Raw genomic sequence first — 27,579 nt, 5'->3', positions numbered from 1 at the left:
CAAAGCATGCAGTACTGAAATTAGTGATGATTTACTGAAGCCCAGTCACCATCTTGTTCAGGATTGCAGAACTCCTAAAGCTAAATTTTTCAATGTTTATTGTTCAGAAATGCAGAAAAAAAAAAATCTCAACAGATTTCCCAACATCCAGTTTGGACTTCCATTAACATCTGTTATGTATGCCTACTAATCAAAAAATCCACTGATCTTATTTAAAACTCTTCAAAGGAGGTATACACTTCTAATTAGTCTTAATTTTTAAAGTACAGCTTTATGCATTGTCATAAGATAAATTTATATTGACTTTGAATGGCAATGCAGATAAAAGATAAGATTATCAGGATTTTCTTTTACATAAAGTTGGTCTAAATTCCCATTTTAGTTCTTTACAACGTAACGATATATGTCTGTTGGGAGTAACCCTAGGCCCTTACAGTGCTGTATGGACGTTTCGTTTCATTTACCTCCAAACAGTCCTTGGCCATTTCCCGGGCTTTTTGCTGAGCTGGTATCCCGCCAGCAGGGAAGACCAGCATTAGCACCGGACACGTTTGTTTGGGAAGCACTGGTGTACCTGCAGACAGAAGGCAGAAGCTTCCTGCCGCTCCAGCGGCAGCGGCGCCTTCCCGCGCGGCGCCCAGACTCGCCTCCCTAGTGGAGGACAGATGGCCGGGGCCGACGGCGAGGCGCAGGGCAGCAGCGGCCGCGGCAGGCCGGCAGAGGGAGGGGGCGGAGCGTCTCTGATGAGCGCGAGGAGGCGGGCGGCCCCCTCCCCCAACCGCTTCGGCTGCTTCCAAGCGGCCCCAGCCGTTTGCCCTCCACTGGGTAGGACTGTATTGCGGCCCGCGACCCTCCACATCTTTCTCTAGCTGGGGTGCCGCTCCTCCTGTCTCCGTGCGCCCCCTCACCTCTCCGCTGCACCGCCCCCGGGGTCGCCCCCTCCCGCCCTTTCCTTCCACTGACGCAGTCTGTGCCGCACCAGCTCTAACATGGCGGCGAGGCGCTGAGGAGAGCGGGGCGACGCGGGCCGTGAGCGGGGTGAGTGCTGGCGCCGCAACCGGGCGCCGTAGGGGTCCGGCGCTGTCGCCATGCGGTCAAGTGAGAGCCGCGGCACAGGCCGCGGCGTGGGCACCGGGGGCTCAGGGAGGGTGGAGGCTGTAGCGCTGCTAGATCCGAGCTTAGGTCACGTTCGGAGGTGGGAGCCCCGGCCCCTCCCGGTCTGCCGAGGGGACTCCTCTGGCCTGGCCTGGCCTGGCCGCCGCTCAGGGTCGGATCAGGGGCAGTCTCGTTCGCTCTCGCCGGCTCCCCGCGTGCACACGCCCCCTCGCAAGGCCCGGCGGCCCTTCTGCGTACGAGGGGCGGGCAGGCCGCAGCCGGGGCGTCCAGCGATTCCCTGAGGGGGTCCGAAGGGTATTCCCGGTGACGGGGCACCCTGGAAGGAAAAGGGGTATGTGGGAAGCCGCGAGCCGGGCCCGGAGGCAGGTTGGAGCACGAGGGTGTAGGCGCAACGGTGGACTAGGCCTGGCAAAAATTGTGCCAGGTGGTATGGTCCGCGGCCCGGTATTGCCGCTTTTCAGCCTAACAAGCTGTCGGACAGGCATGCCGCGGGTCTACCATCGCGCTGCCAGCGCACTGCTCGACCTCGGGTGCTGCTCGAGAGTTTGAATGAGTTCTGTCTCCTCCCCTAGAAGGCGAAGTAACCGGACTGTCTGCGCGCCACATGTTCTCCCCTCAACAGGCCTCTTGTAAGGAAGTAGAACCTACAGAACCTACCGTGGCTGCCAGGAGAGTCCTCTGCCTCTCTCTTTTAAGGATTTTCTAAGCCACTTAAGAGATTTTTGAGTTTCAGGCTCATTTTGTTTGCAGTCAAGACCAAACTATAAGTACCATGTATATATGATTGTACTTTTGAGTGATTGAGGAGGCTTTGAAGGAGAGAGGCTTAGGAGAAAAAGTAAGCGTTTATTGGAATTGTAGACAGAATATCTATTGTATTGTTAAACAGCGCCTTAAAATTCAGCAACTATTAGAAAAGTGTGTTCCATAATGGTGGTAGTCACTTGTAGTTGTCTAACGTTTGACTATTTAATTTAGTAATTATCTGAGACCTGTTCAAAGAGGAATATCACATCGTTTCTTTTGCATAAAGTCTGTTTTCTAAGATGTTTTTCTTCTGAGGAAAATATGTGGGTTGTTTTTCATGGTTTTGTTCTGTATTGCCTGCAGAAGAGTCTGTTCTTTGGACAGAGATTAATTTTGGTTTGGGTTGGGTTCACTGGATTTTTCTTATGTGTTTTTTTTCCTCTCCTTTTGTTTTACCATTCTCATTCAATGCATTGGGGTCCAACATGATTCAAACTTTTAGTTAGTACTATGATAAAGTAGGGAAATTACACATGATTTATTAAGCATTAGTTTATCTAAACTTGCAGAGCTTGATTTATCAGTTGTTGTTGTTTTTTTTTTTTAATTATAAAGATTACAGAAAAAGTATAGCTTCCTGTATGTGAAGTAGATCTGAAGGGGAGCATGTGAACGATGCCAACATCAATATTCCTCTGAGAGCACCCTTTAGGACTGCATTTCTTAATAAGGTTTCTTATTTTTCTGTTTCTGTTGTGTGAAACCAACATATTTTTTAGCTAAGTAGTCACCCAAAGCTATTCTCAGGTCTTTTTTTCTTCCTCTTAGGATCTCAGTCTGGATTATGAGGGAAACTGAAGTGAAGAATATGTACTGCAGCGGAAGATTTTACTCCGCTGCAGCCTGATGTCTCCCATTGCCAGTTCACTCCTCCATGCCATGTGCATTTCAGAGCCACCTTCCATTTGGAAGCAGTCAATGAGTGCCAAGGAGCAAATCTGGCCATCTTGTAGAAATTTAGGTAGGAGGCTGCATTGAGGCAGGGAAGGAATTTAGAGCTAAGTAGAAGGGAAAACATGAGAATAAAAGATGATGGAACAAGCTTTTATTGGTTGTGGTCAGAATTACAAACTACCTCCTGCTGTTGCGTGGTCTTGCCTTACTCTCATCTTCAGTAGTGGGTAGGAAGGGATTCCACTTCTGAAATACAGTTTGAGGATCTTATTGAGTAAATAGCTTTAAAAGGATGGTATTTTCTTAAATCTCCCTAACAGGATAGCAGCCTCCTGCCTTACGTCCAAGGAAGACAGTGTTCGATATTGCCAGATAACTTTTAATTTAATTTATTTTTTTAGGGGGAAAACAATCCTATGTGAGTAGTCCAAAATATATTTGTAGCATTATTCTAGAAGGAGACCTGATGAGAAGTGTTGCAAAGCACTCTCTGCCTGCAAAAATGTGGAAAGTCTTTTTTGTGGTTGGCTTTTCCTCTCTAAATACTATTAGAAGGGATGGTCAGGTTGAAAACCTATAGGATGTCATTTCTAATGATGAGTAGAAAGTCTTCCTGCATAACACCATGGACCTGTGTAGAATGCAAGTGCTTTCTTACTTTCTTACAAGTAGGTTGACTTCACTTGATTGCAATGACAGCATCCAAAACCTGAAATGTGTTCAAGTGTAGTACCTTATTCCTAATTTGCTACTCAACAAAAATCCTGCTCTGATGATAGTAAAATAAAATAACATTTCCTTAGTTGCTATTTCTTCTCCCTCAGAGTTTTATGATGGTGAAACCCAGTGTTTGGGGAAAATGCTGAGGAGATGATGGAGACAGTGTTGAGCCAGTTGGATTTTTTGTTGTTTACACTTTCTGTAGCATCCTAAATATGGAAGCTCTCTGACAAATGTATCTAGGAACAAAATTTCATGTCTTCCATTTCATAATCATAAGTTAATTTCCAGTTTAATCCATACTACGGCATTTGTAGATGGCCTGAAACAAAATGCTAGTAATTGGAATTTACACACTGTATTGTTCATTCCATTTGGACATTGAATGAAGACCAATGCAGAGATAAGTGTAAATCGATGCAAGGAAACAAATACAAAGGCAAGGTTAAGGAGAAGTTAAAAATAAGGGAGAGCTGATGATAATAGGGAAAGATGTGAAGGAGTGGGAGACCTTTTTTTTTTTTCTACTGAATACATCTTTGCTCCAAATTTGTTCTGTCCTGTGCAGAAACTGAAACAAACAGATAGTCCTATGACCTGTTCAGCATAGTTACAAATAAAGGAAAATTTTTTTCCCCATAAAACTAGGAAATACTGTGTATTGCTGCTTGTGAGATGCATGCTCTTGTGAGATGCATGACTTTTCAGTTAGTGTTCATTTGTGAGCACTTTCTAGCCTGTCTCAGTCAAAAGGAGCTAGTTTATATTAAATGGTATTATTACCAGAACCTTGCTAGTACAGTTGATTTTGAAAAGATGTATTTTCAAGCATATCAACACATAAAAGTGATAATCTCTGGTAGAGAGGTGCTAGTGAACAATTTGGGATGATTTTCCATTGGCACATTCATACTCAATGCACTTGCTTTTAATACAGACAAGTTTTAAATGATTGGCATGTACAAGGTAGTCTTTGATAATATATACTACATAAAAATGATCCATAAACTATTAATTTTTATTTAACTTACTAGTTTTCCATATGACACTTCAGGAGAAGGTCTACCTGAAGTAATAACTGTACAAAGGATGCTTAAGTATACTGGTGAGGAAATGCTGGAATAAATGACCCTGATCTTTTAGCCTGGCTTGTTAGGCAACATTCACTTGGAAGTACCATGTATTTACTTGGCCTGATATTTGTGCAGTCAGGGTGTTCATACTTACCAATTGATACAGCTGTTATTTAGAACCCAGTGCAGCCAGTATTTAGGGGATATTATTGGGGGATTTAGGGAAAGTGCAGGGAGCACTGGAAGTGAAGTTTAGTCTGTGTTCTTAATGTTACTTGGTCCACTGTTCATGAGACAATGTGGAGGTAGAAAAACATCAGACTGAGTAAAAGTTGGTGAGAACAGTGATTCTTGTAGAATTCTTTGCTTCTTCATTCCCTGTCTCACCGTTCTCTACAAAACTGAGTTAAAAATTGACTGACAAAGGTATATTGACAATTATTATACAATTTAACTTCAGTAATTATCAGTGTTTGAAATAAAAATTGTCACATATTAAGATAGTTTTAATTGATTTTTGTTAAAGTACTGTATATAAAGGTTAAGGCTTGCGTCTACATTTCTCAAGCAAATTGCCTATAAAGCTGCAGCAAAATATGTGAAGTTTGTGTGCAATCAGTCAGTTGTGGTACTACTGGTCCTTAGATGTCTCAATTCAGTTAAAAGTGTCCGGTCTATCACTAAGCAATATTTAATGTAGCATTTGTTCACAGAGATTTCCTAGGAAAAAGTTGCTCCCCTGCCTCTCTGTGCAGCTGTATGGTCCACTCTCTTGACAGGGGTGAGTTGGTATCTGTCCTTTGCTATCTTACTTGTGCGGCCCCAGACTTTTTGCAGCAGCATGGGCAGCCTTCTGCTAACCCACTAGTATGAAAGGTGGGTTAATTGCAGCTACAGATGTTTTCTCCATTTGTTTCTGTGCCTGGCTACAGAGTTTGTTGTACTAACTAAATGATTCAGTGAGAGGAGCAGCAGACTGAGGCAAGCCTATTGCTTTTGAGGAGTCTCTGGTTTGTGTGAATTAATGCGTTTGTTGCACAGCTAAGAAGGTGTCGAGTGAGAGTCTGCATGTTTGCAAAGTCTTTCTGTGCTATAAATCACACAAATGGTAAACTGCTGAGCAACATTTAATCAGTCCTGCATTCTTTTTATGATTTTCAATGTGTAACCTTGGCAAAAAATTGGGAGTGACACAGCACAGGAAGAAGGAATATAGACTAGCATGATTATGCTGCTTTTTGATTTCTTATAGCCTCTTCACTGTAATCAGGGAATGACAGATGGTGACAATTGAATTTCTTGAGTCCATTCTGTAGCACAGTTAAGAGTGAAACTCTAGGAGAGATGTATGCAGTATTTCAGCTACATTTAAGTAGTATTTTCTGTCAAAAAATAGTTAGCACTGAAAATGAATTGATTATATTCCAAATCCTGGGAAAGGTACTCCAGTCTTGCAGATCCTTTTGTCATTGGGTTTTCCCCACCCCCCCCCCGCAGTAATTTGAGAGCATGTAGCTTCAAAAAAGGAAAATAATATTATGATTATTCATAATCCTGGAAGACAAGAGATGTAAATGGCATTAAGACATTGCTTACTACACAAAAATAAAGGTATTTGTGTACTCAGAGGTGAGGGAAAAGTTGTATTGATACTCTGGATAAAGAATCATAGAATAACATAGGTTGGAAAAGACCCTTAAGATCATTGACTCAAACTGTATACCTAGCACTAACAAATTCACCACTAAATTATGTCTGTAAGCACCACATCTACACATCTTATAAATAGTTCCAAGGGTAGTGACTCAAAAGAGATAAGCAATGACATAAAAGGAAAAGAAACAATAAGAATCCCAAATAATTTCACTTAGCAGTAACTGCAAAAAGCGACATATTTGTTTTTTTCATGTATAATGGTTAGGATCCTAATTAGAGCAGCACCTGATAACTGCAGTGACAGGAATCCAAGACACATGTTCCTAAGAAGTAGAATACTTAGTGCTGACCATGACAATGCATTGGTGATTTGTCAAGTTGTAACCATCATAAGTTAATGTCCATTCCTTGACCATTCTCTTTATTTGTGGCAAGTACTGAAAGCATGCCTACTTGACTTGTGCAATTACTACTCACCTGCAGTAGTTGAAAGTTCAGCATCCTGGATTTTTCCCCTTTCTGTGCTCCTACACAAGCAATATATTCTCACTTGAGCAGCGTTGGTTCATAGCCTAGGAAATTAACAGTAGCTATGATGAGCTGAACTGGGTTGACTGCAGCAGCTCCTCTATTCCCAAGAACCGTCCTGATTTGAGTTGGTAACCTTGACCAAAGGGATGAGTTGGCATCTGAAGATGGCAGCCTCCTCAGCCACTAACACTGACTGTAACAAAGATTGCAAAATAGTCTTTTTTAAGCAGTTGGAAGTTGCAAAAAGTTGTTTGAAAGCAGTCAAATAAGCTGGTTGGTCTCAAAGGTGGTGTTTTTTTTTTTTTACTCTCTTTTACCTTATTTTACCTAGGATCTACAATTTTAGGAGCAAACAACTTAGATGATTTCCTGTGCTATCTGAATAATAAGATGGACTCAAAGCTTTATTATCTCTATTCCTTACAGTATCTTTTCTTTTTTGTATTTCTTCATCTGAAATATGACACTCAAATTTAATATTGCAGCAAAAGTGAAAAAAAAATCAGTCATTTGGGTCTACGAAACGTGAACAGAACCTAAAATACTTTGCATTTCCTGAACCTTTAATAGTACTTAGGCTTGCTATCTGTTTTTTTTGAAAGCTTGCTTTTCTGCAGTTTTTGTTGTATTTGTAAAATCTGCATTGGCTTATACACAGTTTCTCTGCACAAAAGGAAGACTAAATTTTATTTTTATCACTTCCAGTGTTTAAACCTTTGAAGCCATGGGAGTAAAGGTCCAGAGACCTCGTTGCTTTTTTGACATAGCCATCAATAATGTACCTGGTAAGAAAATTAAAATACACATTCAGTGATACGATATTCATATATATACACACATAAAAGTAATGCAAATACCAATTAACTTCATAATGAATGTGGCTTTTTCCTTTCCAGCTGGAAGAGTAGTCTTTGAACTGTTTTCAGATGTATGTCCAAAGACATGTGAAAATTTTCGCTGCCTTTGCACAGGTTTGTGGATTTTTAATTTTATGATCTTTAATGTAATATGATATTAGGTAATTTGTAGTTGGCATTATTTTTCCTGACATTTTCTTGCATATAAAAATAAGATACCCATTGATACTGGGTATCTCTAGAGATTTAGGTGAGTTATTACATACGTTTGGTATCAAATTGAAGCAGTTGTAGCTCTGGTGTAGTATGTTGCAAAGAGTATATGCTAATCAACTTTAAATACAGGCACAGTAAGCTGATTTTCTGTTACTAGCATAGATACTACTAGAGGTCAGCCATGCAGACTTAGTTTTCAGTCATGATACTCTTGAGGTATTTGAAAGGTATTTCTGGTATTAATTAGCTCTTTTGGGTTGTTAATGGTTTTTTGGTTTTGTGGTGTTTTGGGTTTGTTGTGGGGGGAGTTGGTGGATTTTTTTTGGTGGTTTGTTGTGTTGGGGTTTTTTTTTATACTGGTGATTTCCATTCCTGTTGAAATTCAGATTATTTCTTGGACAAAATACTGAGAAGATTCTGTCCTGGAAGCATTTCCAAACAGAATTATTGTCCTGTGAACTATATGCTTGTGTCGAAAGTGATGAAAGTTTCACTGAATTTAAATGTATTATCCCAAGGATAATTCTGCAAATACAGAAGTAGCATACATGCTTTCTGTCTTCAGCATTTTCTGCTTCTTTCCAGTTCTGTTGTTTTTCAGGTCAAAGCTCTGTAGCTGTTAATGTTGAATCACTCAGCAGTACTAATAGGATCTGAATCAGGTGTGGGTACATAATTACATTCATATCAAGTTAGCTAGAACTGCGAGTGCACCGTTCATGATGATTGTAGGAATGTAGGTATTATTTGATCCGACATCAGTTTTACTGGCACTGAATCAGATTATCAAAATCTGTTAATAAATTTGAACCTTGAAGTTGTTCTTTTTAATGATTGTATGTTACCAGTTGACAATGGCATTCTTGATCTGCTATCAACTGAGCAAAAGTGCTAATGCTTTAAATTTTTTACTTGAAGTCTTTCAACGTCATTTCTGGTCAGGAACAAGTACTGCTAAGTTCATGCTTAATTGCTGGCCTTAGAAATCAAATTCGGATGCTGAACTACTTTGCTGTGATTTTTTTGTTGTGTGTTTTTTTGTTTGTTTTTTTTGTTTTTAAGAATAGTGGGGAAAATTTATGGGCAGAGTTTATGGTAGTGGTGATCAGGAAGTTAATTCAAATTTTTCTTACTCATTCTTGGGAGGGAGCAAGGAGGTTTTCAAGAGTATGTGCTACCTACTTCAAACTGGGATCAACAGCTCCGTGTTTTCCTGGCGTACATACGTTAGGCATATGCCAAAGGAGTGGAACACACTTATCAAAGTTCCTATCAAAAGTGTGTTCTTATCAAAAGTTCCTGTCAAAAGTGTTTTTTTTTTCTGGCTAGCTAGATCCATATGGAGGCATCAGTCTGTTGCAAATAGTTAAGAGAGAGGCCTTGACAAAAGCTTCCAGTTTAATAGCTCAGAATAAGATTACAAGAAGATACAGTCTAATGGTTTGCAGTACAGAGAGGAAGAGATCCTTTTCCTTCCAATGTATTTCCACTGATTGCCTTACTGTTACCTCTGGGTTCCATTTGCAGGACTTGCCATGAGCCATTCATCCTTATCTATTCAAGGGTAGCAGGGAAAGTAGATATTGTAGATGAAGCAAGGAGTCTGCTTATGGGTCTTGGGCACCAGAGCTGGCGTAAGAGAGTAAGATGGAAATTGTAATAATTATCAGAGAAGGGAACAAGACTCTTCCTCTTTCCCCTGTCTCTTTGTTTTTACTATGAGCTTTTATGGTACCTTAACCTTGTCATGTTGTAGCTGAAGAGCTAAGTGTTTCCTGCATGCTTCTGAGCAATGACACTTAAACCTAAACTAACTGTTTTATTTCAGCCAATCTTCATGGAAGAGACAGAGTTGTATACTGATGTCATTAAGGAATTCTTCGGGTACAGATGTAGAGAAAGAATGTAGTTTCTGCTCTGCCTTCTTAAACACTAATTTATTCATGTTATAAGTATGTGTCTGCCTCACAAGCTAATTCTTTAGAGATTAGCATATTATTTTGATTAAGGGCCTGTATAGCCTTTTTGTAATGGGGATTCTATGGGCACAGAGAGTAATAGTGTTTTTTGTTTCTCCTCTCCTCCTTTAGGTGAAAAGGGTACAGGAAAATCCACCCAAAAGCCATTGCATTACAAAAGTTGTCTATTTCACAGGGTCGTGAAAGATTTTATGATCCAAGGAGGTGACTTCAGTGAAGGTATGATGTGAATCTTTGAAAAAACTTTAGTGCTTATGTAATATTAATATTGTGGGAGTTCTGTGTAACATCACTTATACTATGATTCAACTCTTTGTTTTTTTATCTTTTTTTGTATGATGGATCTTTACATGAGTACTTACATACTAAACTTACAAATGTGTGTTTCATACACACGCTTTTCCTTCATTATTTCAGTACTCTAAATACTTTCTATTGAAAGGTTTGAATGTGAGGGTAAAATATATCTGCTGCTGGGAAATAAAAAAGAGTGACTGTTGGAGAATACATGGAGAATACTTTCTTTTTTTCCAAATTCACTTTGAAACTATGGTTCATATCTTCATAGTCTTACCATATCTCAAGTAGTAATGTCAGTGACTTGTATGCAGCTGGATCAGTGTTTTGTATTGTGAAGCACCTTCATAACAAGTCTCTTAATCACTGAACTGTAAATGTCACTTCTTTCAAGGAAATGGCAGAGGTGGAGAATCCATTTACGGGGGCTTTTTTGAAGGTAAGAGTTTCAACAGTCTATTGGTCTTATTACAAGCTTTACATTCTTTACAATCACCTTTACGTAGTCTTGATTTGGTTAAACTTGAACTCCACTGTTGTTGGGGTTTTTTTAAGAGGTCTTAGAGACCTTTGTCCAATTTAGGTTATTTTATTTTGCTTTTAAGGTATGAACCTCTTTAATGAATGAAAAATGAAACACAAACTCCTTGAAATTTGTCCATTTTACCAGATTTACATTTTTATAACTGTTTTTGAGTATACACTTTTGGCTTGGCCAGCTAGCTAAAAGTTGGGAGTTGTGTTTTCTTGCAGTGAAAAGGACAAAGGTGTGGTGAAGTCAGGCTTCCTTGTAAATGTTCTTTTAAAATAAAACATGAAGCCCTGCTTTCTTGAACCCAAGTGCAACTAATGATAGAGAGCCTGTCAGTTTCTCACAGCCCTGGTTCTTTTTCAGTCAGTGTTGCAGAAGATTCTGCATTCCAATGTGTTTCTGAGCCTTGTGTTTGTCCAGAATGTGGTGGAGCGTCTGTATTTCTTGAGGCAGTTTTTGTGTTACACCTAAACCCCTGTGATGGCTGGCTGCCACCAACAGAAGTGGTTGTGTTCCTCCCTCTTCTCCTTTTTTTTTTTTTTTTTTAATATTTGCTCTTGCTTGCAGCAAATAAGCTAAAGAGATAGTGACTATTTTAGTAAGGCCAGGCCGCAGTTTTATCTTAGACCTTGAGTTGAATAGATGGTTTGCAGCTGCCAAAACAAGGAGATATTACCTTGCACTAATCAGGTCAAACTTCCAGCAATTCAACTTACTCAATTGCTCAAAGATAATTTCAGAAAAAGGAAAAAAAAAAATTCCATATTAGTGAGTGGACCCAATTCAATAATTTGTCAATCATCAGAACCAACACAAATGATTAGTGGTAGAAGGAGCAAAACCTCTACCTACCTTATAGCAGTTGAAGGACAGCTGTTCAGCTCAGCAATAGTATGAAACTGAGTTCACAGGAGTTCTTTTTTGGATTCCTTAAGCAACTCACCATAGGATTAGACTGCTCTTGGTATCTATGCCAGATAGAAGTTGTACAGGTGGCTGGAGAATGAGTGGCACTGTCCATCTCACAGCTAGTGATGCTGTGTGATGTGAAACCTTAGCCTTACAGTTAGTACATGTCTTTGTACTGCCATCTGTATTTAAACAACATTGAGCAAACTTCCCTGTCCGAAGAGTTTGAATCTCCCAACAGCCTTTATTCTGTTTTGGGAAAGGAGGGAGATATGTTAATCTGCTATAGATACAAAAAATAAGGAATAGTAATTACATTTTGCAGTTTTGTTGGGATTTAGTTTGAATGATTATAATGATTTGCTCATCAGAAGTGGGATTCATTCACATTAAACTTACTTTCTTAATGGCAGGCTTGATAAGTTCATCTCTGTCTGACAAACAAGTGGCTTGGGATTGAGGTCAGACTGGATACCTTTGTGTATAAAAAAACCCAGTAAAACAACAAACTGCCTGAAAATGAGATGTTTCCTAATAGTTAATGCACAGCTGAAAAACTTGTGCTCCAAAGAGACAAGGATCAGTATGTGCAGAACAGAAAGAACAGTGTCTTAAAATGATGAGGCCTTTGCTAACATTAGCAGGAAGCAAATCTCTTGAACAAGAATACTTGGGTTTTTTTTCCTTCAGGGTATTAACAGTTAATTCATATTTCTCCTAATTTAATTGCATTATTTTGAATGGAAGGAATTACATGTTTTTAAAACAGCTGTTACTTTGAATCTATTTTTAATATAACTTCAAGTGACTAGTGTATTTATTTAATAAGGATTAATTAACTTAGATTGTAGCATATATCTAAGCATACATAATGTATTTAAAGTCACTGAAAACCCTTTCTTTAGATGAAAGCTTTGCTGTAAAGCACAACAAAGAATTTCTCCTTTCAATGGCTAACCGAGGGAAAGATACAAATGGTTCACAGTTCTTCATGTAAGTATTGTGCTGTTGTGAATTGTGTGTGTGGTTTGCCATTTGTAAGCAGTAAAGGGAATCCTTTTAAATTTTGAAGACTAGATTCTGTGCACATGCAAAGAGTTGATGGCTTTTCACAAAGTTGCATCGAAGTAGCCATTTTCTTAATACACTTTTTTGGGAACCTCACTATTAATTGCTTTTATGCTTAGTGCTTATTGAGTCTGCAGAAGAGCTTTTGGTAGTTTTCCATAGCTGTGTTCTAACTTGGACAATAAAGCAGACCTGTTGGTTCTCAAAAGCAGTAGAGAAGTTGGGTTTTGGTTGAGTGTTGTTGGTCACAAAGTGACTTTCCAGTGCAGCTGCATTTGCAGTTAAAAATTGCAGTAGACCTTTTTCTCAAATCCAGTTTATCTACAGAAAACTTTTTTTTAAATGCACCACTCTTACTCATGTTTTATGATCTTAACTAATGTGTGAGTTGTGGATGTCATTTCACATTAGACCCTTATTTTGGGATTTCTGACTGTTCATTACTGTAATTATCCCAGTTTTCTACTTCTGCCATGGCTGACATCTGTATGCCTTATTAATGCTGGAATAGGGAAAAGCTGAAAGAAAGTCAATTCAACTTTCATATCAAATAATCTGTATGGACAGATTTTTTTTTTCCATATTTTTTTCCATTATTTTCTAATGTATTGAAACCTATTTGCAGTTGTCCTGCCCTGAGACAGTTGCCTTAAATTTTATATCTGTTCCTGGTAGTATTTATATAGTTTACTAAGCATGATACTTAGGGTCTTCATATAGGATATAATATCTGAAAATGTGTGTGCTTGTTCAGTAAAATGTGATAAAGTAATGACATGAATAGGTAGTTTAATGTATGAAATATTAAATGCATTTAACTGCCTGCAAACTTTATATATACTGGATTTGTTAAATTCTACTAGTTCACTCAAAACAACTTTTGCCTTCATATATGTATATGACATGCTTCAAATGCTGACTGCCTTCCACTAATACTGACTTTGTTTTTCTCTTTAAATTAAAATCTGGAAACGACAGAACAACTAAACCTACACCTCACTTAGATGGGTAAATATCTTTTATCTTACTATGTTTGTTTGGGAACTGCCTTGAGAAAATTCAGTACTAAGAAGTCTTAATTCTGTTTAAATTCTTCAGACATCATGTTGTTTTTGGACAAGTCATCTCAGGTCAGGAAGTTGTGAGAGAAATAGAGAACCAGAAAACAGATGCATCTAGTAAACCATATGCTGAAGTACGCATACTGAGTTGTGGAGAGTTAATTCCAAAGTCCAAAGGTAAAGTTGAACTGTACATTTACATAGATGCAAACTATGAGGTCATTTTGCTGATTTTCTTTGCTATTGGTTCCTTAGAAAAATATTCAGGAATTTACCTGTGGTGCATGGAAGGCCAGTTGGTGAAAAGGTGAACATTGCAGTACATTTTGTCTCCTAAAAAACTTAAAAGGTGTTGATGCAGAAGACGTTAAAGAAGCATTGTATATGCTTTTTTTTGAAGTTGCTCGTGTCTTAGATTTCCATATACTAGCTAAACATCAGTACAAAGCTGGCTACCTTAAGAAAATTGATGGCAGTCTGACTTAATTTGATAACTGCTGCTTTTTGCCTTTTTTTTTTCCTTTTTTTTCCTTTTTTTTTTTTTTTTTCTTTTTTTTTCTTTTCTTTTTTTTTCTTTTTCCAGATATTGAACTTATTTCAAGTTTCTTACAGGTAAATCTTCAGAATAGGCCCTTAGAGTAGAAAAGCCTGGGATTACCCTTTAGCAGATACCTTCTTAAAGTTACTCTAAAGTATATTCAACAGCAGTATGTCAGAACCTGTCTTTCTTTCTGGAAGGGGTGCCTTGCTCTGCCATTCCAGAGCTGGACATGGCTCATCCATTGGAGATTGGATTCTGCCTCTCACACAAAACATGCCTCAGTCTAAGATGCTGCTGTCACTCTGGAGAATCTTACTAGAGAAAACCCAGGATGTGTGTTTGGTAGGGACTATGATACAGATCATCATGCTTTTTCTTATTCATAGCACCTTCTGCCGATACATACTGTGAAGGGTTGTGCCATGAATACTGAAGCATGAGACATGAACAGCTCTTCCTGTGGCCTAAGGAAAACAGTCATTAAGACATGAGCTTTTTAGTTTTTTCTTTTTTGATGCAGTCTGTTGTGATGTCTAAATACATCCTGTAGTGATGTCTAGCAGAGTGACTCGGGAGTGTGAAATGATCTCTTCAATACCTCAGCATTCCAAGCAAAGTTATTTAAAGGCTTCTGACTTCTCAAAGATTCTAGATCTTCTTAGATTAACTAAGAAGTCACCCTGTGTGTTAGGAAATAATTCTAGGTTTTTTGGACAGTATCCAAGAGCATTGTATCAGAAAATGCACAAGTGGCATAGATGAGATAATGAAACAAAACCATACAGATGCAGAATGAATGAAGCTAGTGCATGAGATACTCTGTATATGTCTTCCTATGTTTGCTGCACTCCCTTTTTCAGTCTACTGTAGACATTTGAAACTGAATGACTGAAGTTTTGGCATGGCACCAAGCAGTCTAACTGAAAGCCTTTAGGCAGAGTTTTAAAGTACTTGTCATCAAAAGAGTGAGTAAAACAAATACAAAATGTTTTGGTGGATATTTCCTTCTCCCCCCCCCCCCCCCCCCCCCCCGTTTGGTTTTTTTTTTAACTCCTCCTCTTTAACTTTGCCTAAAAGAGAAGACGTTTCTGGAATGATCTGACTGTCTGTGTCCTTGTACTCTTTTGCCTCAGTACTGCTGGGATCCTGAAAACAGACTGCTCTTTGTAGCTGATATGGTGTGCCTTGAAGGGTAACTGATGCCAGGGCAATGGCATGACCCATTCAGTGGGCTATAAGGCATAGTACTAGATGGTGGTGGGCATCAGGAGTGCTTGGAGAACAAGGCCTTATAGGCACCAAGATCAGGTGGAGGGCAGAGCTCAGTGCAGGAACATGTGGGCCCTCATGGGCACTAAGGTAGAGCCAAACTGATGAACATGGTGCTGTCCAACAGACCATGATGGAGATCCTGGTGAATGAAGAATCCTGCTACTAAAAGGGAAAATCTCTCTGTGGGACCTGCAAAGGGAAATCTGCCACTACTGTGAGAGGTGGTAGTATGGCTGGAACTTTGCTAAATGCACAACATGGAAACACTTAATGAGCTGTGTTGACCTGAGGCAGTGGAGATAGGAACAGTTTGTCATCACATCATCAGAAGGAAATTTGCCAGGCTGCAGTCCAAAATTGACAAGTGGAGCAGGAGAGACCCTTGGATAGAGGAGGACAGGGAGTCCAGACAGGAGGAGCAGTTTCTGGGATGTGAGCAGTGTCATCGAAAATCATTGACAGTGGATCTGTTAGTATGGAGGACAAAAGTGAACTGGTACTGTGAAATATGAGGACTTTACCAGAGGAGACTGCTTCTAAGAATTTACTGTTAAGACAAAGAAATAAGGCTTCTAGTGAGGGAAATAAATGTAGGAACACCAGTTACGAGTGGTGTGAGCAATCTGGCAGTGCAGGCCTAAGAGCCTGACATGGTAGTAGGCCATGCTCAGTGTAAGTGCAGAGCCAGCTAGCAGTATGCCAAAACAGTGCTGTGCCTGCAGCACTGTAACTAAAACAAGACGCTGGTAGCTAGAAACATAGTAAGTTATCTCGGGACAACGGGACATGCACCTGTATCAACAAACCTCATGTGTCATCCATAGTTGGACCAATAATCTACAATAGTGTGATGTGTGGTCACTCATAGGGGACCAATGAGTCCATGCCAACAAGGCATACCAAGGTTATACAAATTGTAGCGGTTTCCTTGCTATGCACTTCTTTTCCTGCCTGTCCTGTCTCCTTTCCTTCCATGCTTTACTGTGCCATGCTTTCACCATAGGCCTGCAATACTGGAACAAAAAAGGATCAATACCCAATCATATTGGTCAGCTGTATTGATTCCAAGAACCTCCATCGTCGCCATATCTGGCTAAAAATAAAAGGCAAATTTCAGTGGGAGGGTGCATTATGACAGCATGGGAGGCTTAAACTAATGCATTGTATGAGCTTGTCTGGTAGGCACACATGGGAATTGGACACAATAGAAAAATATTTATACCAAGTATCCAAATTCCATTAGGTTAAGGTTGCATTGATTTTTGTATCTTGCTGAGTGTGCAGGTGGAATGTTTTGTGAAGGAAGCAAATCTGTCTGCGGAGAATTAGATTATTTAAGGATGAGTAGATGATGACTTGACTTAGTTAACTTTACTGGATGCTATGTGAATCAAATGATAAAACAATCATAATTAAAATATTGCAGATACCTAGATTAGAAGCTTTCATCTGGGATTGGGAGTGCCTGTCCTCTTTCTGGTTTGGTTGGTTGGTTTGGTTTTTTTTTTGGGGGGGGGGGAGGGTTGTGTGGTTTTGGTTTTGTCTTTTTATTCCTTAGAGTTGGAAGAGTTAGTGAAAATGATTGTGAGAAGGTAAATCATTAAAGCAGAACGTCTCTGACCAAGTGGTATAATTTTTAGAAAATCTTAAAGGATCAGGGAAAATCCAGAAAGTTGCAGGGGGGTGGAGGGGGAAGGCAAAAAGATAAGTATTAAGCAATTGGGACAGGTCATTATGGACTAGCTGAACTAACACAATTCTCAAGAAAAAATGTGGAACAAGTAGCATAATAGTAATTTTCTTGAAGACAAATGGGAGTTTGATACCAGTTAACAGAGTTTAGCAGTAGCCTGGCTGCGTGGTTGGAGACTATGGCTGTGGTTAATCAAAGAAATATCTTGGATGTTTTCAAGAATGGAAAACACTGACATTCAAAACCGAAAAAATTAAACAGCTTTGTGCACTGGGCAGATTTTAACAAGAGCTTGTAATGAAGATTTTTCATGAAAAGTGTGCTTGTAGGGGTTTCTGCACAGAGCAGTGCAAGATCTGATTTGTGATCTTTATTGATGACTCTCTAGAATCACTGCTCCTAAAAGTGGGCCTTTTGCAAGTAAGGCAGATTATGACTGCCTTCACAATTCATCACTGAACAACACTGTAATTAGGTCATTCTATCAGTCCAGTTTCTTTTTTTGGAAAGGGAAAAAAAAAGTATCAGAACAAATAATTACGCACTGATACAGAGTACAAAGTTCAATATATAGGAATTATGATCTCTTTGGAGTAAGAGCAGTCCTAGAAAGGTAGTCTGGATTTTTGATTCATTTGTCCTCTCTTTCCACTTTCTTACCCATTCAACCCCTGAGTACTCATTTATTCTGCAGGCTTGTTACACATCACTGTCAGCCCTCTTTCTATCCACTGGTTGCTTTGAACAGTTGTTTCGGCCTTTTCTAGTCCAGATGTATTTATTTAATTATTTTTAATTGTCCTAGTGAAGTGGCCATTAGGTATAAACTGGTTTGGTTTTCTTTCCTTCCCTTTTTTTTTTTTTTTAATTCTTTTCCCCTTTCTGTTGTTGCAATTGTATGGTAGGTTGCTTTTCTACAGAAACATGTACGACCAGAGGCATTTGTGATACAGGACTCCTCACAGTAATAATGTCATCTAATCAGTGAGAGTCAAGTATGGTAGAGTTCCCTAAAGGATGTCTCTGAGGACTTGATTACTGTGTATAATTGGTGTTTAGAAGCAGTGGGACTGTCCGTAAGCAGTGAAAAGCCATCATAGGAATCTGTGGCAAGAAATTAAAGCAAGATGCATGCAAAACACTGAACAGCAACGTGATTTAAAACGGGGAAAAAATACCAGCACTTGTTATACTCTCTATATACACATATATTTGGACAGTCTAAAACTGATCCAGACTATTACAAAGACTTTTTATTAAATGGAGTGTTTTAATAAGAACATCAAGCGAAGAGAACATTGAGAAAAGAGACTGGGTGCTTTAGTCTGGATCAACAGGAAGCATTTTGCAAGAAGCTCTTAAAATACCTAATGAGAAGCAGCTGATTTCAGTCAGCAGGCTGTCCTGAAGGGGTTAGACAGCCTCCTAGTTTATACTGCACCCAGTAATGACCAAAAGACTAATGCAGTCTATGAAGCACAGAGATTGTGTTTTAGTTGGTTGTAAGGCATTTGTGAGTCTGTGTCAAATAAACGCAAAGAAAACACCATGTAAAAAAAAGCTCTGCAGAAGTCATCCAGGTGTGACTTGTGTTGATGATACTAATCTGAAAAATTAATGCAGTTTAATTGTGGCAGTCTTAAATTTCATCCATGGTGCCAGTGTGGGGATTCAGTAGTGTGTGAAAGACAAAATGGTATCCATAAAGAGTGTGACCGTGAAAAGGCCAAGATGCTGTACTTAATTATATCTGCTGAGATTTTTCTACACCATGTATTTGTTCCACTGTTACCTGAATTAAGCCCCAGCTAGCTTCCTGTCATCCTGAATGGAGTAAAATAGCACAGCTTCAGATATTTGAAATGTTACCCTTTTCCTTGCAGCAGCTATATAGAGAACATAAGTTAATATTAAGTGATGACTCTATGAGTGAGAGCGTAATGGTTGCTTCTCTGAGAAATGCTGACTTTTCTCCATTACGAACCCACAGCTGTCTGTCTCTGCAGTTGATGTGATGTAATACATCCACACTTAAATTTGGTACTCTAAAGTATATCCAGTTATGTCCAGCTTCTGGGAGGCAATATACAGTTCCCACAGCATATTACCTGTCTTATAAAAGCTGTCTGAAATGCAACTAGAAATGTGGTGTGGGCAACTGTGGATCTGTCCTCACTGATTTTTACCATTCTAGCCTAAATGAAAAATTCTTTCCTGTGAAAAGTGAGGTTGATAGAAAGTGCTAGCTTATTACAGACAGTACATCTCTAGTACTAAGACTCATTATCCCCAAGACTCATTTTTATTCTCTTCTCTGACAAGTTTAGCAATAAATTTTATGACAGTTTTACTGCTTTTGGCCATCCTTGAAAAACTGCTGCCTCCTGTCATGCAGTTTTGCAAAAATGAGATCAAGTTGGTGTTGAATTTAGGAATTTCTGTAGTGAGCTCACATGATTGCAGTTACAGACATCTAGTGCTAACTCTCCAGAGCCAGCCAACTCAACTCTCTAATACCTGCTAAGTTGCTGGAGAATCTAATCTGAGTAATTCAAAATGTTGATATATTGTTGCATTAAATAACCATTTGTGTATTCAGAAGGGCAGTTACTGGATCTACTCTTTATCAAAATGTTTCCTGTGCCTCAAGGTATCTACACAAATATATCATGGAAGTCCTGTTTCTTCTGTCTGTGCCTGTAGTTTGTCGTGAGTGGTGGGTTGTCTTGAGAATTTGCAAAGGCAAAGTAAAGTAATATTTGATGCTAGTTAGAGAAGTCAACTCACCAGTCTGAAGCAAACCAGTCAGCTCTTTTGGGTTTTCTGGCTAGGACTTTTACTTTTGTGAGGAGTAGCTTGAGAAGAATTGCATAATGCACTTGAAGAGTGTTCATACCATTTAACTCATCTACCTGAAGCATCAGAAGCATAGAGTTCCTTTAGTGAATGTTTCTTTTATTGTGCTTTTTCTTTCAAATTACCATGACTGAAACAATAATTGCATCACTCTTAATAGTTCAAGTAGGTCTCAGATCAGTTACAAGGGACAAAAAGCTGTGTTTGTTCCTGGATTACTTCTGTCAGACTAAAAGCTGATTGCCACTAAGTTGCTCATTTGCAGCCACGCAAGAAATGGTGAAACAGGTAATAAAGGACTAGTCTGTGCTTTAGCAGCAGTCCTTTTCATACTGGATGCTTATTACTTGTACCTTTTCTGTTAAAAATTCCAAATAAATAAACAAAACCCCAAAAAATTGACAATGAGTTGGAGGATTAGGACTGTTCTTTGAGCACGATTTTACATCGTCTGAATATTTACATGATTCTACAAGTTCTCCTGTATGAATTAATACTGTAAATACAATATGTTGGAAATCTCTTACATATTTTGGACATTTTTGTTGTACTGGGGAGAAACAGTGCTTTCTCCAAAACTGCAATTTGTTCTTAAGTATTTTGATGAAGTAGTCTCATGACACGATTATGAGAAATTCAGGCAGATACTACATAGGGTGATTTTTTTCTGAGATTTATTTAGAAGTGTTTGATATAAAATGTGTCTTTACTATTTTGACTTAAAGCCAAGAAAGAAGAAAAGAAAAGACACAAGTCGTCTTCCTCATCTAGTGACTCGGAAAGTTCAAGTGATTCAGAGTCGTCTTCTGATTCATCATCAGATTCTGAGAGTGCTTCAGAAGAAAAATCTAAAAAACGAAAAAAGAAACACAAGAAGAATGCCAAGAAGCATAAGAAAGAAAAGAAAAAGAGAAAGAAAAGCAAAAAAAGGTCAATTTTTTTGTTTGTTTGTTGTTTTTGGTTTGTTACACATACACCATACAGTGCCATTTTCTTGTCCTATAACTACAGGATAGTGTTCTGTAACTAGTGAAGGAGATACACTGAAGTTTGTGACAGTTGGTTTCCATATGCAAGCTTAATTTTTTATGATTTGTTGGCAGAAGACATATTAATATCTGCTGCAGCTTGTGAAGGAGTGGACTAAGACTTAGTGTATTTGTCTTGAAAAGTTACACTTCTGTACAAGTCAGTTTAAATTACATCTAGTGAGACTTGGAAGAATGTAGTATGCAGGGATAAAAGCAAAACTAAAACAAACAAATTAATACACCAACATTATTTCTGACTGATATGTCAGAATTCTTGCAGCTTTGCTGGAAAATAATACAACTCCAAAGGCACTCTTGCTTCTGAAAATGTTTTTTCTAATTTAATAGTTTTGTTTATAGTTCATCAGGTGGTACAGGTTGTGCCAGTGCAAGTCATATTTTTCTAAGCTAGCAGTAAAATGTAAGAAATGTTCATTTAGGGCAATGCTGCCTAAATAGTCTTTCTGTGGAACAAACCCATTTTCACATGTTTGTTTATACCAGCTGCTGCAAATTACAGTCGTTTATAGCCAGTTATATGTTCCAGTGCAAAATTTGAATTTGACTCTCCTGATAGTCTTTTTATAAGACTAAATAGAGAGTCAATGTATGTTCAGTGTTGCACCTCTGGATTTCATAAATTAAAATTGTTGGTCAGAAATCTATGCAGTTGTACATTCTGAAACAGAGGTACTATAGGAGAAAAGCTACTTATAAAATAGAGCTGTTTCTTGTGATACAATTTGGTGTTGAATTAAATAGCTTGAATAGTCTTCCCTAATCAAGATAACTCACTTCAAATATTTGTACTTTTTTTTTTAATTACAAATATAAAGTTCATCCAGTGAAAGTGAAGATGAAAACCCTGAAGCACAGCCATTGTCTACTGTCCGTCCTGAAGAAATTCCTCCTGTACCCGAAAACCGGTTTCTGATGAGGAAAAGCCCTCCTAAAGTAGATGAGAAAGAAAAAGAGAGGAAAAGCCGAGAGAAGGAAAGAGAAAGGTAATATGTCTGTGTTGAGTCTGACTGTGTGCTGACAGTGGCATGGTCACGTTGCTGTTTCAGAATTCTAATGTTAAGCGAGCCCTTTCCCTGTTAAACTGTTCCATGTTGTGAGCACTAATAGCTGAAAAACATACTTTTCAGCTTACTGGCAAATCTTGTCTTTGTCCTAGAACACAGGACAAAGTCTTTGAAAATGATTTAGTGAAAGACAACTTTTAAATGGCTCGTTTGAGAAGAGGAAAGTGAAATGCATTTGCAATTTTACTTAGAATTTATTGGGACTGTCCAGTCTGAATGTATAATTTAGTCTTTCAAAAGTGGAAAAAAATATGAATCTTATAAAATATTTTGTGGGAACAAAATCTGAATTTTTTTGCTGTGTGGTTCTTACTGTCTGCAATGATAATGAAAGCATGCATTTAAATTTTTTTTTTGTTTAATGTCTGAAGAGGTTTTAAAATTGGCTTTATTTTCTCTTTCTTACTTGTTTAGTGTTGAAACAATGTAATACTTCTTTTCTAATTACTTTCAGTAATCTATCAAACTCGCAGTCAACATACCAGAGGAGGCTGTTAGTGACCAGATCTGGAAGGAAAATAAAAGGAAGAGGACCAAGGGTAAATGTTTACAATCTGGTCTGCAAAATAAACAGGGTGGTAGCACAGTGTTACTGATGGTGTTATCTTAAGGATAGTAGATTTTAAAAAACCCAACCAAACAAAAACGGCAGGATGTAAGGTGTGTCCTAATTGATTCAGGGACTGAGGCTTGTAGGAAGACAACAAAATTGACTTAATTTCTTATTTATTTGAAAGAGAGAGGGATGGAAAAAGAATTAGTGAATGGAATTAACTCAAGGTTCTACTGAACACCAGTACGACATCAGTACCAGGGATGTGGGCAAGACTTCTGCTGGCTTTGCAGGGGAAAACTGTTGAATTGGTTCTGGGTTTGTGAAGCCATATCCTATGCACTACTTGTAGCAAATGTTTTTAGTAACAGAAATCACTCTTCCTTTAGTAAAAGCATGAAGTACTGTTTTCATGTTTGTCATAACTAAGGAAACTTTTTATTATTAGAAAGATGTGTTGCATTTCTATTACTACAGGTGTTGATCTGTAAAGAGGGTAGGAGAGCTCTACAGAGAGACCTTGACAGGCTGGACAGATGGGCACAGTCCAACAGCATGAGATTTAGCACATCTGAGTGCCAGGTTCTACACATTGGCCACAACAGCCCCATGCAGTGCTACAGGCTGGGGTCAGGGTGGCTGAAGAGTGGCCAGGCAGAAAGGGACCTGGGGATACTGGTTGATAGTAGGCTGAACATGAGCCAGCAGTGTGCCCAGGTGGCCAAGAAGGCCAATGGCATCCTGGCCTGTATCAGTGTGACAAGCAGGAGCAGGGAGGTCATTCTGCCCCTGTACTCAGCACTGATTAGGCCACACCTTTGAGTACTGTGTCCAGTTCTGGGCCCCTCAGTTTAGGAAGGATGCTGAGTTGCTGGAACATGTGCAGGGAAGGGCAACAAAGCTGGGGAGGTGTTTGGAGCACAAGCCCTATCAGGAGAGGCTGAGGGAGCTGGAGTTGCTTAGCCTAGAGAAGAGGAGGCTCAGAGGAGATCTTATTGCTGTCTACAACTACCTGAAGGGAACTTGTAGCCAGGTGGGGGTTGGTCTCTTCTCCCAGGCAACAAGCACCAGAACAAGAGGACACAGTCTCAAGCTGCACCAGGGGAGGTTTAGGCTGGAGGCTAGGAGGAAGTTCTTCACAGAAAGAGTGATTGGCCATTGGAATGGGCTGCCCAGAGAGGTGGTGGAGTCACCATCCCTGGTAGTGTTAAGAAGAGACTGGATGAGGCACTTGGTGCCATGGTTTAGTTGATTAGATGGTATTGGGTTGGACTCAATATCTCGAAGGTCTTTTCCAACCTGGTTAATTCTATTCTAATTAAAGACCACAGGAAAAGGCCTCTCAGCAGAGTACAAAAATCCTAAAATAGCAGTTAACCTTAAAAATATTTATTTGATCAGATAATTTGTACTCTGGCAATAGCTGAATGTCAGATGCAGTTTTCAGCAAGTTAATAACTTGTCATTGTCAACTTGGTGAAGTATCAGGTGCTATGTAGAACAGACTGCCAGGGATAAAAATCTTCCTTAGTTTTCAGTGTGTGAAGTTCAAACTTACACTCACTTTTCTCTTTGTCCTCTCAAGCGTTACCGGACGCCTTCCAGATCCAGGTCAAGAGATCGATTCCGACGCAGTGAAACTCCTCCACATTGGAGGCAAGAAATGCAAAGAGCTCAAAGAATGAGAGTGTCTAGTGGAGAAAGATGGATAAAGGGGGACAAGTAAGACTCTTTCTTTCCCGAGTACATGCATTGGGGGTTTTTTGGGTTGTTTTTTTTTATTTTTCATTAATACTGTCATCTTAGATTTTTCAATTACAGTTACTTTCAAAAACACAGCACTTTCACTTAACTATGATTTTAATAATGCTGCTGTAAATACATAGCTATTGATATGGGTGACTTAATGTGATTCTTAAGTTTCAAGTGAAAAACTAAACTGCTTCTGATTTAATTTTTCAGTGTGGAGTTAATTAAAAGGATGTTTTTTCAAAAATGTATCTTTCTCTCTCCAAGGAGTGAAATAAATGAAAACAAGAAAGATAATCAAAAAAGCCCAGGAAGAGGAAAAGAGAGAAAAATATCAGATCATAGACCAGTTTCTGAAAGTCCAAGCAGAAGAGGGGAAAAAGAGAAGAAAAAAGATCACAAGTCCAGCAGTAAAGACAGGGAAACAAGAAGGAATTCAGAAAAAGACGACAAGCATAACAAAAGCAAGGCCAAGAGAAGAGCTAAATCCAGAAGCCATAGTAAAAGCCGAGAGAAATCAAAAAGTAAAGAAAGAGACTCTAAGCACAGCAGACACGATGAAAAGAGAGTAAGATCACGAAGCAAAGAGAGAGACAGAGACCATGAGAAAGGTAGAGAAAAAGAAAAGTGCTATGATTCTAGAGGGAGAGATAAAGAAAGAAGTAGGAGCAAAGAGAGAAGTAAAAGAGCAAGCTCAAGAAATAATGAACACGATCATAGAAAGAGTAAAGACAGGGAGAAACGTAAGTCAAGAAGCAAAGAGCGTGAGCATGCTAGAGGAAAACATAGCTCCAGCAGCAGAACAAGGGACAGAAGCAAAAGCCGAGATAGGGGTAGGAGAGGAAGATCAAGAAGCAGAGACAGAGATCGCAGTAGAAGTAAGGACTATTCAAGGAATAGAGATAGAGAGACAAGAAGAAGAGGAAGATCAAGAAGCAGAGAAAGGAGAGGTACACCAGATAAATACAGAGGAAGAGACAATAGGAGGAGGAGAGACTCAAGGAGCTCTGAGAGAGAGGAAAGTCAAAGCAGAAACAGAGAGAGGTATTCAAATAGAGAAAGTAGAAGCTCATATAAAAGGAATGATACTGAAAGCCAAAGGAAGAGGCGCTCAAAAAGCCGTGAAAGTAGTAGTCCTGAATCCGGTAAAGATAAGAAGTCTAGTAGAGATCATGACAGAAGTCCAGACTCAAAAAAGAGACCAAGTAGCAAAGAGAGAGAATCAAAAAAACCATACTCACGCAGCAGTAAAGAAAAGGAAAAGACCACATCATCAGCAGAAAAAGAAATAAACCAAAAATCTAAGAGTCAGGAAAGAGATCATGCTCCTAGTAAGGATAAAAAGTCTGATCATGAAACAAGTCCTGGAACAGATGATGACAGGCACGGATGAGTTTGTGGACTTAATGTTTCCGTTGTCTCAAAGTTTTAGAGACATTTTGGGGAACGCCTTTTTTTAAGATGTGGACTTCAGTTTGGTCTTTTGATAATCTAAAACCTGGATCATTTGTACTGCTAAAGTTTTAATAAACTTAAAATGAAAAATGTATTATATGTGTAATACAGTGTGCTGTGTTTTAAATATTTCATTGGTTTGTGTATCCTTCTGCGTGTTGCCAGCTAGAAAGGTAGCTCCTCTGCTGCCCTTATTTTTTACCTGATGAACTTAGTTTAGTGCAAACAGTGACTGCCTGTGGAGGAGCTTGTTTTCGTGTGTGAAGAAGAAAGCTGCAAGTACACTACATGTCATCTTAAAGCTAAGAGAATGTTGTAAGGTGTCCATCACTTCAGTGTTGCTGCATCTGTATTTCAGTAGGTATAAATCTTAAAGAAACTATGGCATAAAATTGTCTTTTTTTTTTTTTTGTAATCACAAAATGAGTTAATTTAAGGAAGTCAGCACTGTTTGTACTTCTGTCACTGCCAACAGTAGAATTCATTTGTGATGTAAGGCACTCACCTGTGCTTGGGAGTTATTTCTTTGTCCTAAAAAATATTTTTTTTGGCAGTGTGCATCAGTGTACTTTGTTTCCCTGTAACCTTTTTTTGGTTTTTTTTTTCTGTTCTATGGTTTTATGTTTGGCTACTGCAGAAAAATCAGCTTTGATGCTTCAGATTATCATGTTTCTGTTGCTAATTAACAGATGCACAGAGACAAAACACTGCTAAGATTCACAGTGGGTGTCAGAATAAGGAACCAGGAAATCCTTTCTATCCTTGCTGCTTCTTAGCAGCCAATGAGAAAGCTACTGCAGTTCTCCAATGCTGTTTTTGGGGTAGTTGAAGCAGAATTTCAAGTAATATTTTGAAAGCCTCCTAGTTTTTTAGAAGCAAAACTTTGCTTTCCTCCTCACATTCCCTCATTCTAAAGACTGTACTGTGAATTCCTTCCCATTCTCTGCTACCTTTCTGTTTTCCTCAAACCAGTTCTCTCCCTGTTGTGTTTTCCTCTCCTGCTTCTAGGACCTGCCCTTGTTTCTCACCACCACACCTTCATAGAAAAGCAGTATCTTGGTGTAGCGGGCTGAGAGAAGAGATTTGGTACAAACCCCCAACACCTCTTTCAGTTCTTCGAACAGTTCACACCAAAGGCTCTGAAGATAAGTGATGAGAATTAACATAAAGCTGTGTGAAAGCAAAGCAATGTTTTAGTAATTGCCTTTTTTGGCAGGTCTTTGAGTGTATGACATGACTTGTTGTCAGGAGTTGGTCACTGTTTTAGCTATGTAACCCACTTTGTGATCAGTGTGCATCTACAGCAGACAAACAGAACTGCTGCTTTGGCTTTACTTGTGAGTCAGATGGTTATTATTCCGAAGGAAAATAAAACAGCTACATCTTGAATTACAGGATTGTGAACAACATAAGCAACCTTTTTAAAGGAAGAAAAGTAGAAAGGTGTGGTGGTACTTAGGAGAATAGTTGGTGAAGCTGCTTTGGCTATCAACTTTGTTCTTCCTGACCCTAGGTTTTAGTGTGAAGTTTGTGTTGCAGTAATGATTTTATGCAGAATGTGTAAAAATGTTTCCCAGGCCCATGTGTGATGGATTATACAGCTGTTAACTAAGAGAGCTTTTAAGCAG

General features: G+C 39.0%; 1 protein-coding gene across 1 annotated transcript; it reads left to right on the top strand.

The window, feature by feature from the left end:
- Positions 1-763: 763 nt before the first annotated feature.
- On the top strand, positions 764-26,332 carry PPIG (peptidylprolyl isomerase G). The gene is made up of 13 exons (XM_009905487.2): positions 764-1,038; positions 7,503-7,582; positions 7,694-7,768; positions 9,961-10,068; positions 10,541-10,585; positions 12,493-12,580; positions 13,634-13,663; positions 13,754-13,893; positions 20,804-21,008; positions 21,946-22,113; positions 22,649-22,733; positions 24,333-24,469; positions 24,764-26,332. The coding sequence occupies exons 2-13, from the start codon at positions 7,522-7,524 to the stop codon at positions 25,887-25,889; spliced, it is 2,268 nt and encodes a 755-aa protein (XP_009903789.2). The 5' UTR covers positions 764-1,038; positions 7,503-7,521; the 3' UTR covers positions 25,890-26,332.
- Positions 26,333-27,579: the final 1,247 nt, after the last annotated feature.

Source organism: Dryobates pubescens, chromosome 2, assembly GCF_014839835.1.
Source record: "Dryobates pubescens isolate bDryPub1 chromosome 2, bDryPub1.pri, whole genome shotgun sequence".
NCBI classification, from domain to species: domain Eukaryota; kingdom Metazoa; phylum Chordata; class Aves; order Piciformes; family Picidae; genus Dryobates; species Dryobates pubescens.
The sequence above is the reverse complement of the archived record's forward strand: the minus strand, read 5'-3'. Positions and strand labels throughout refer to the sequence as shown.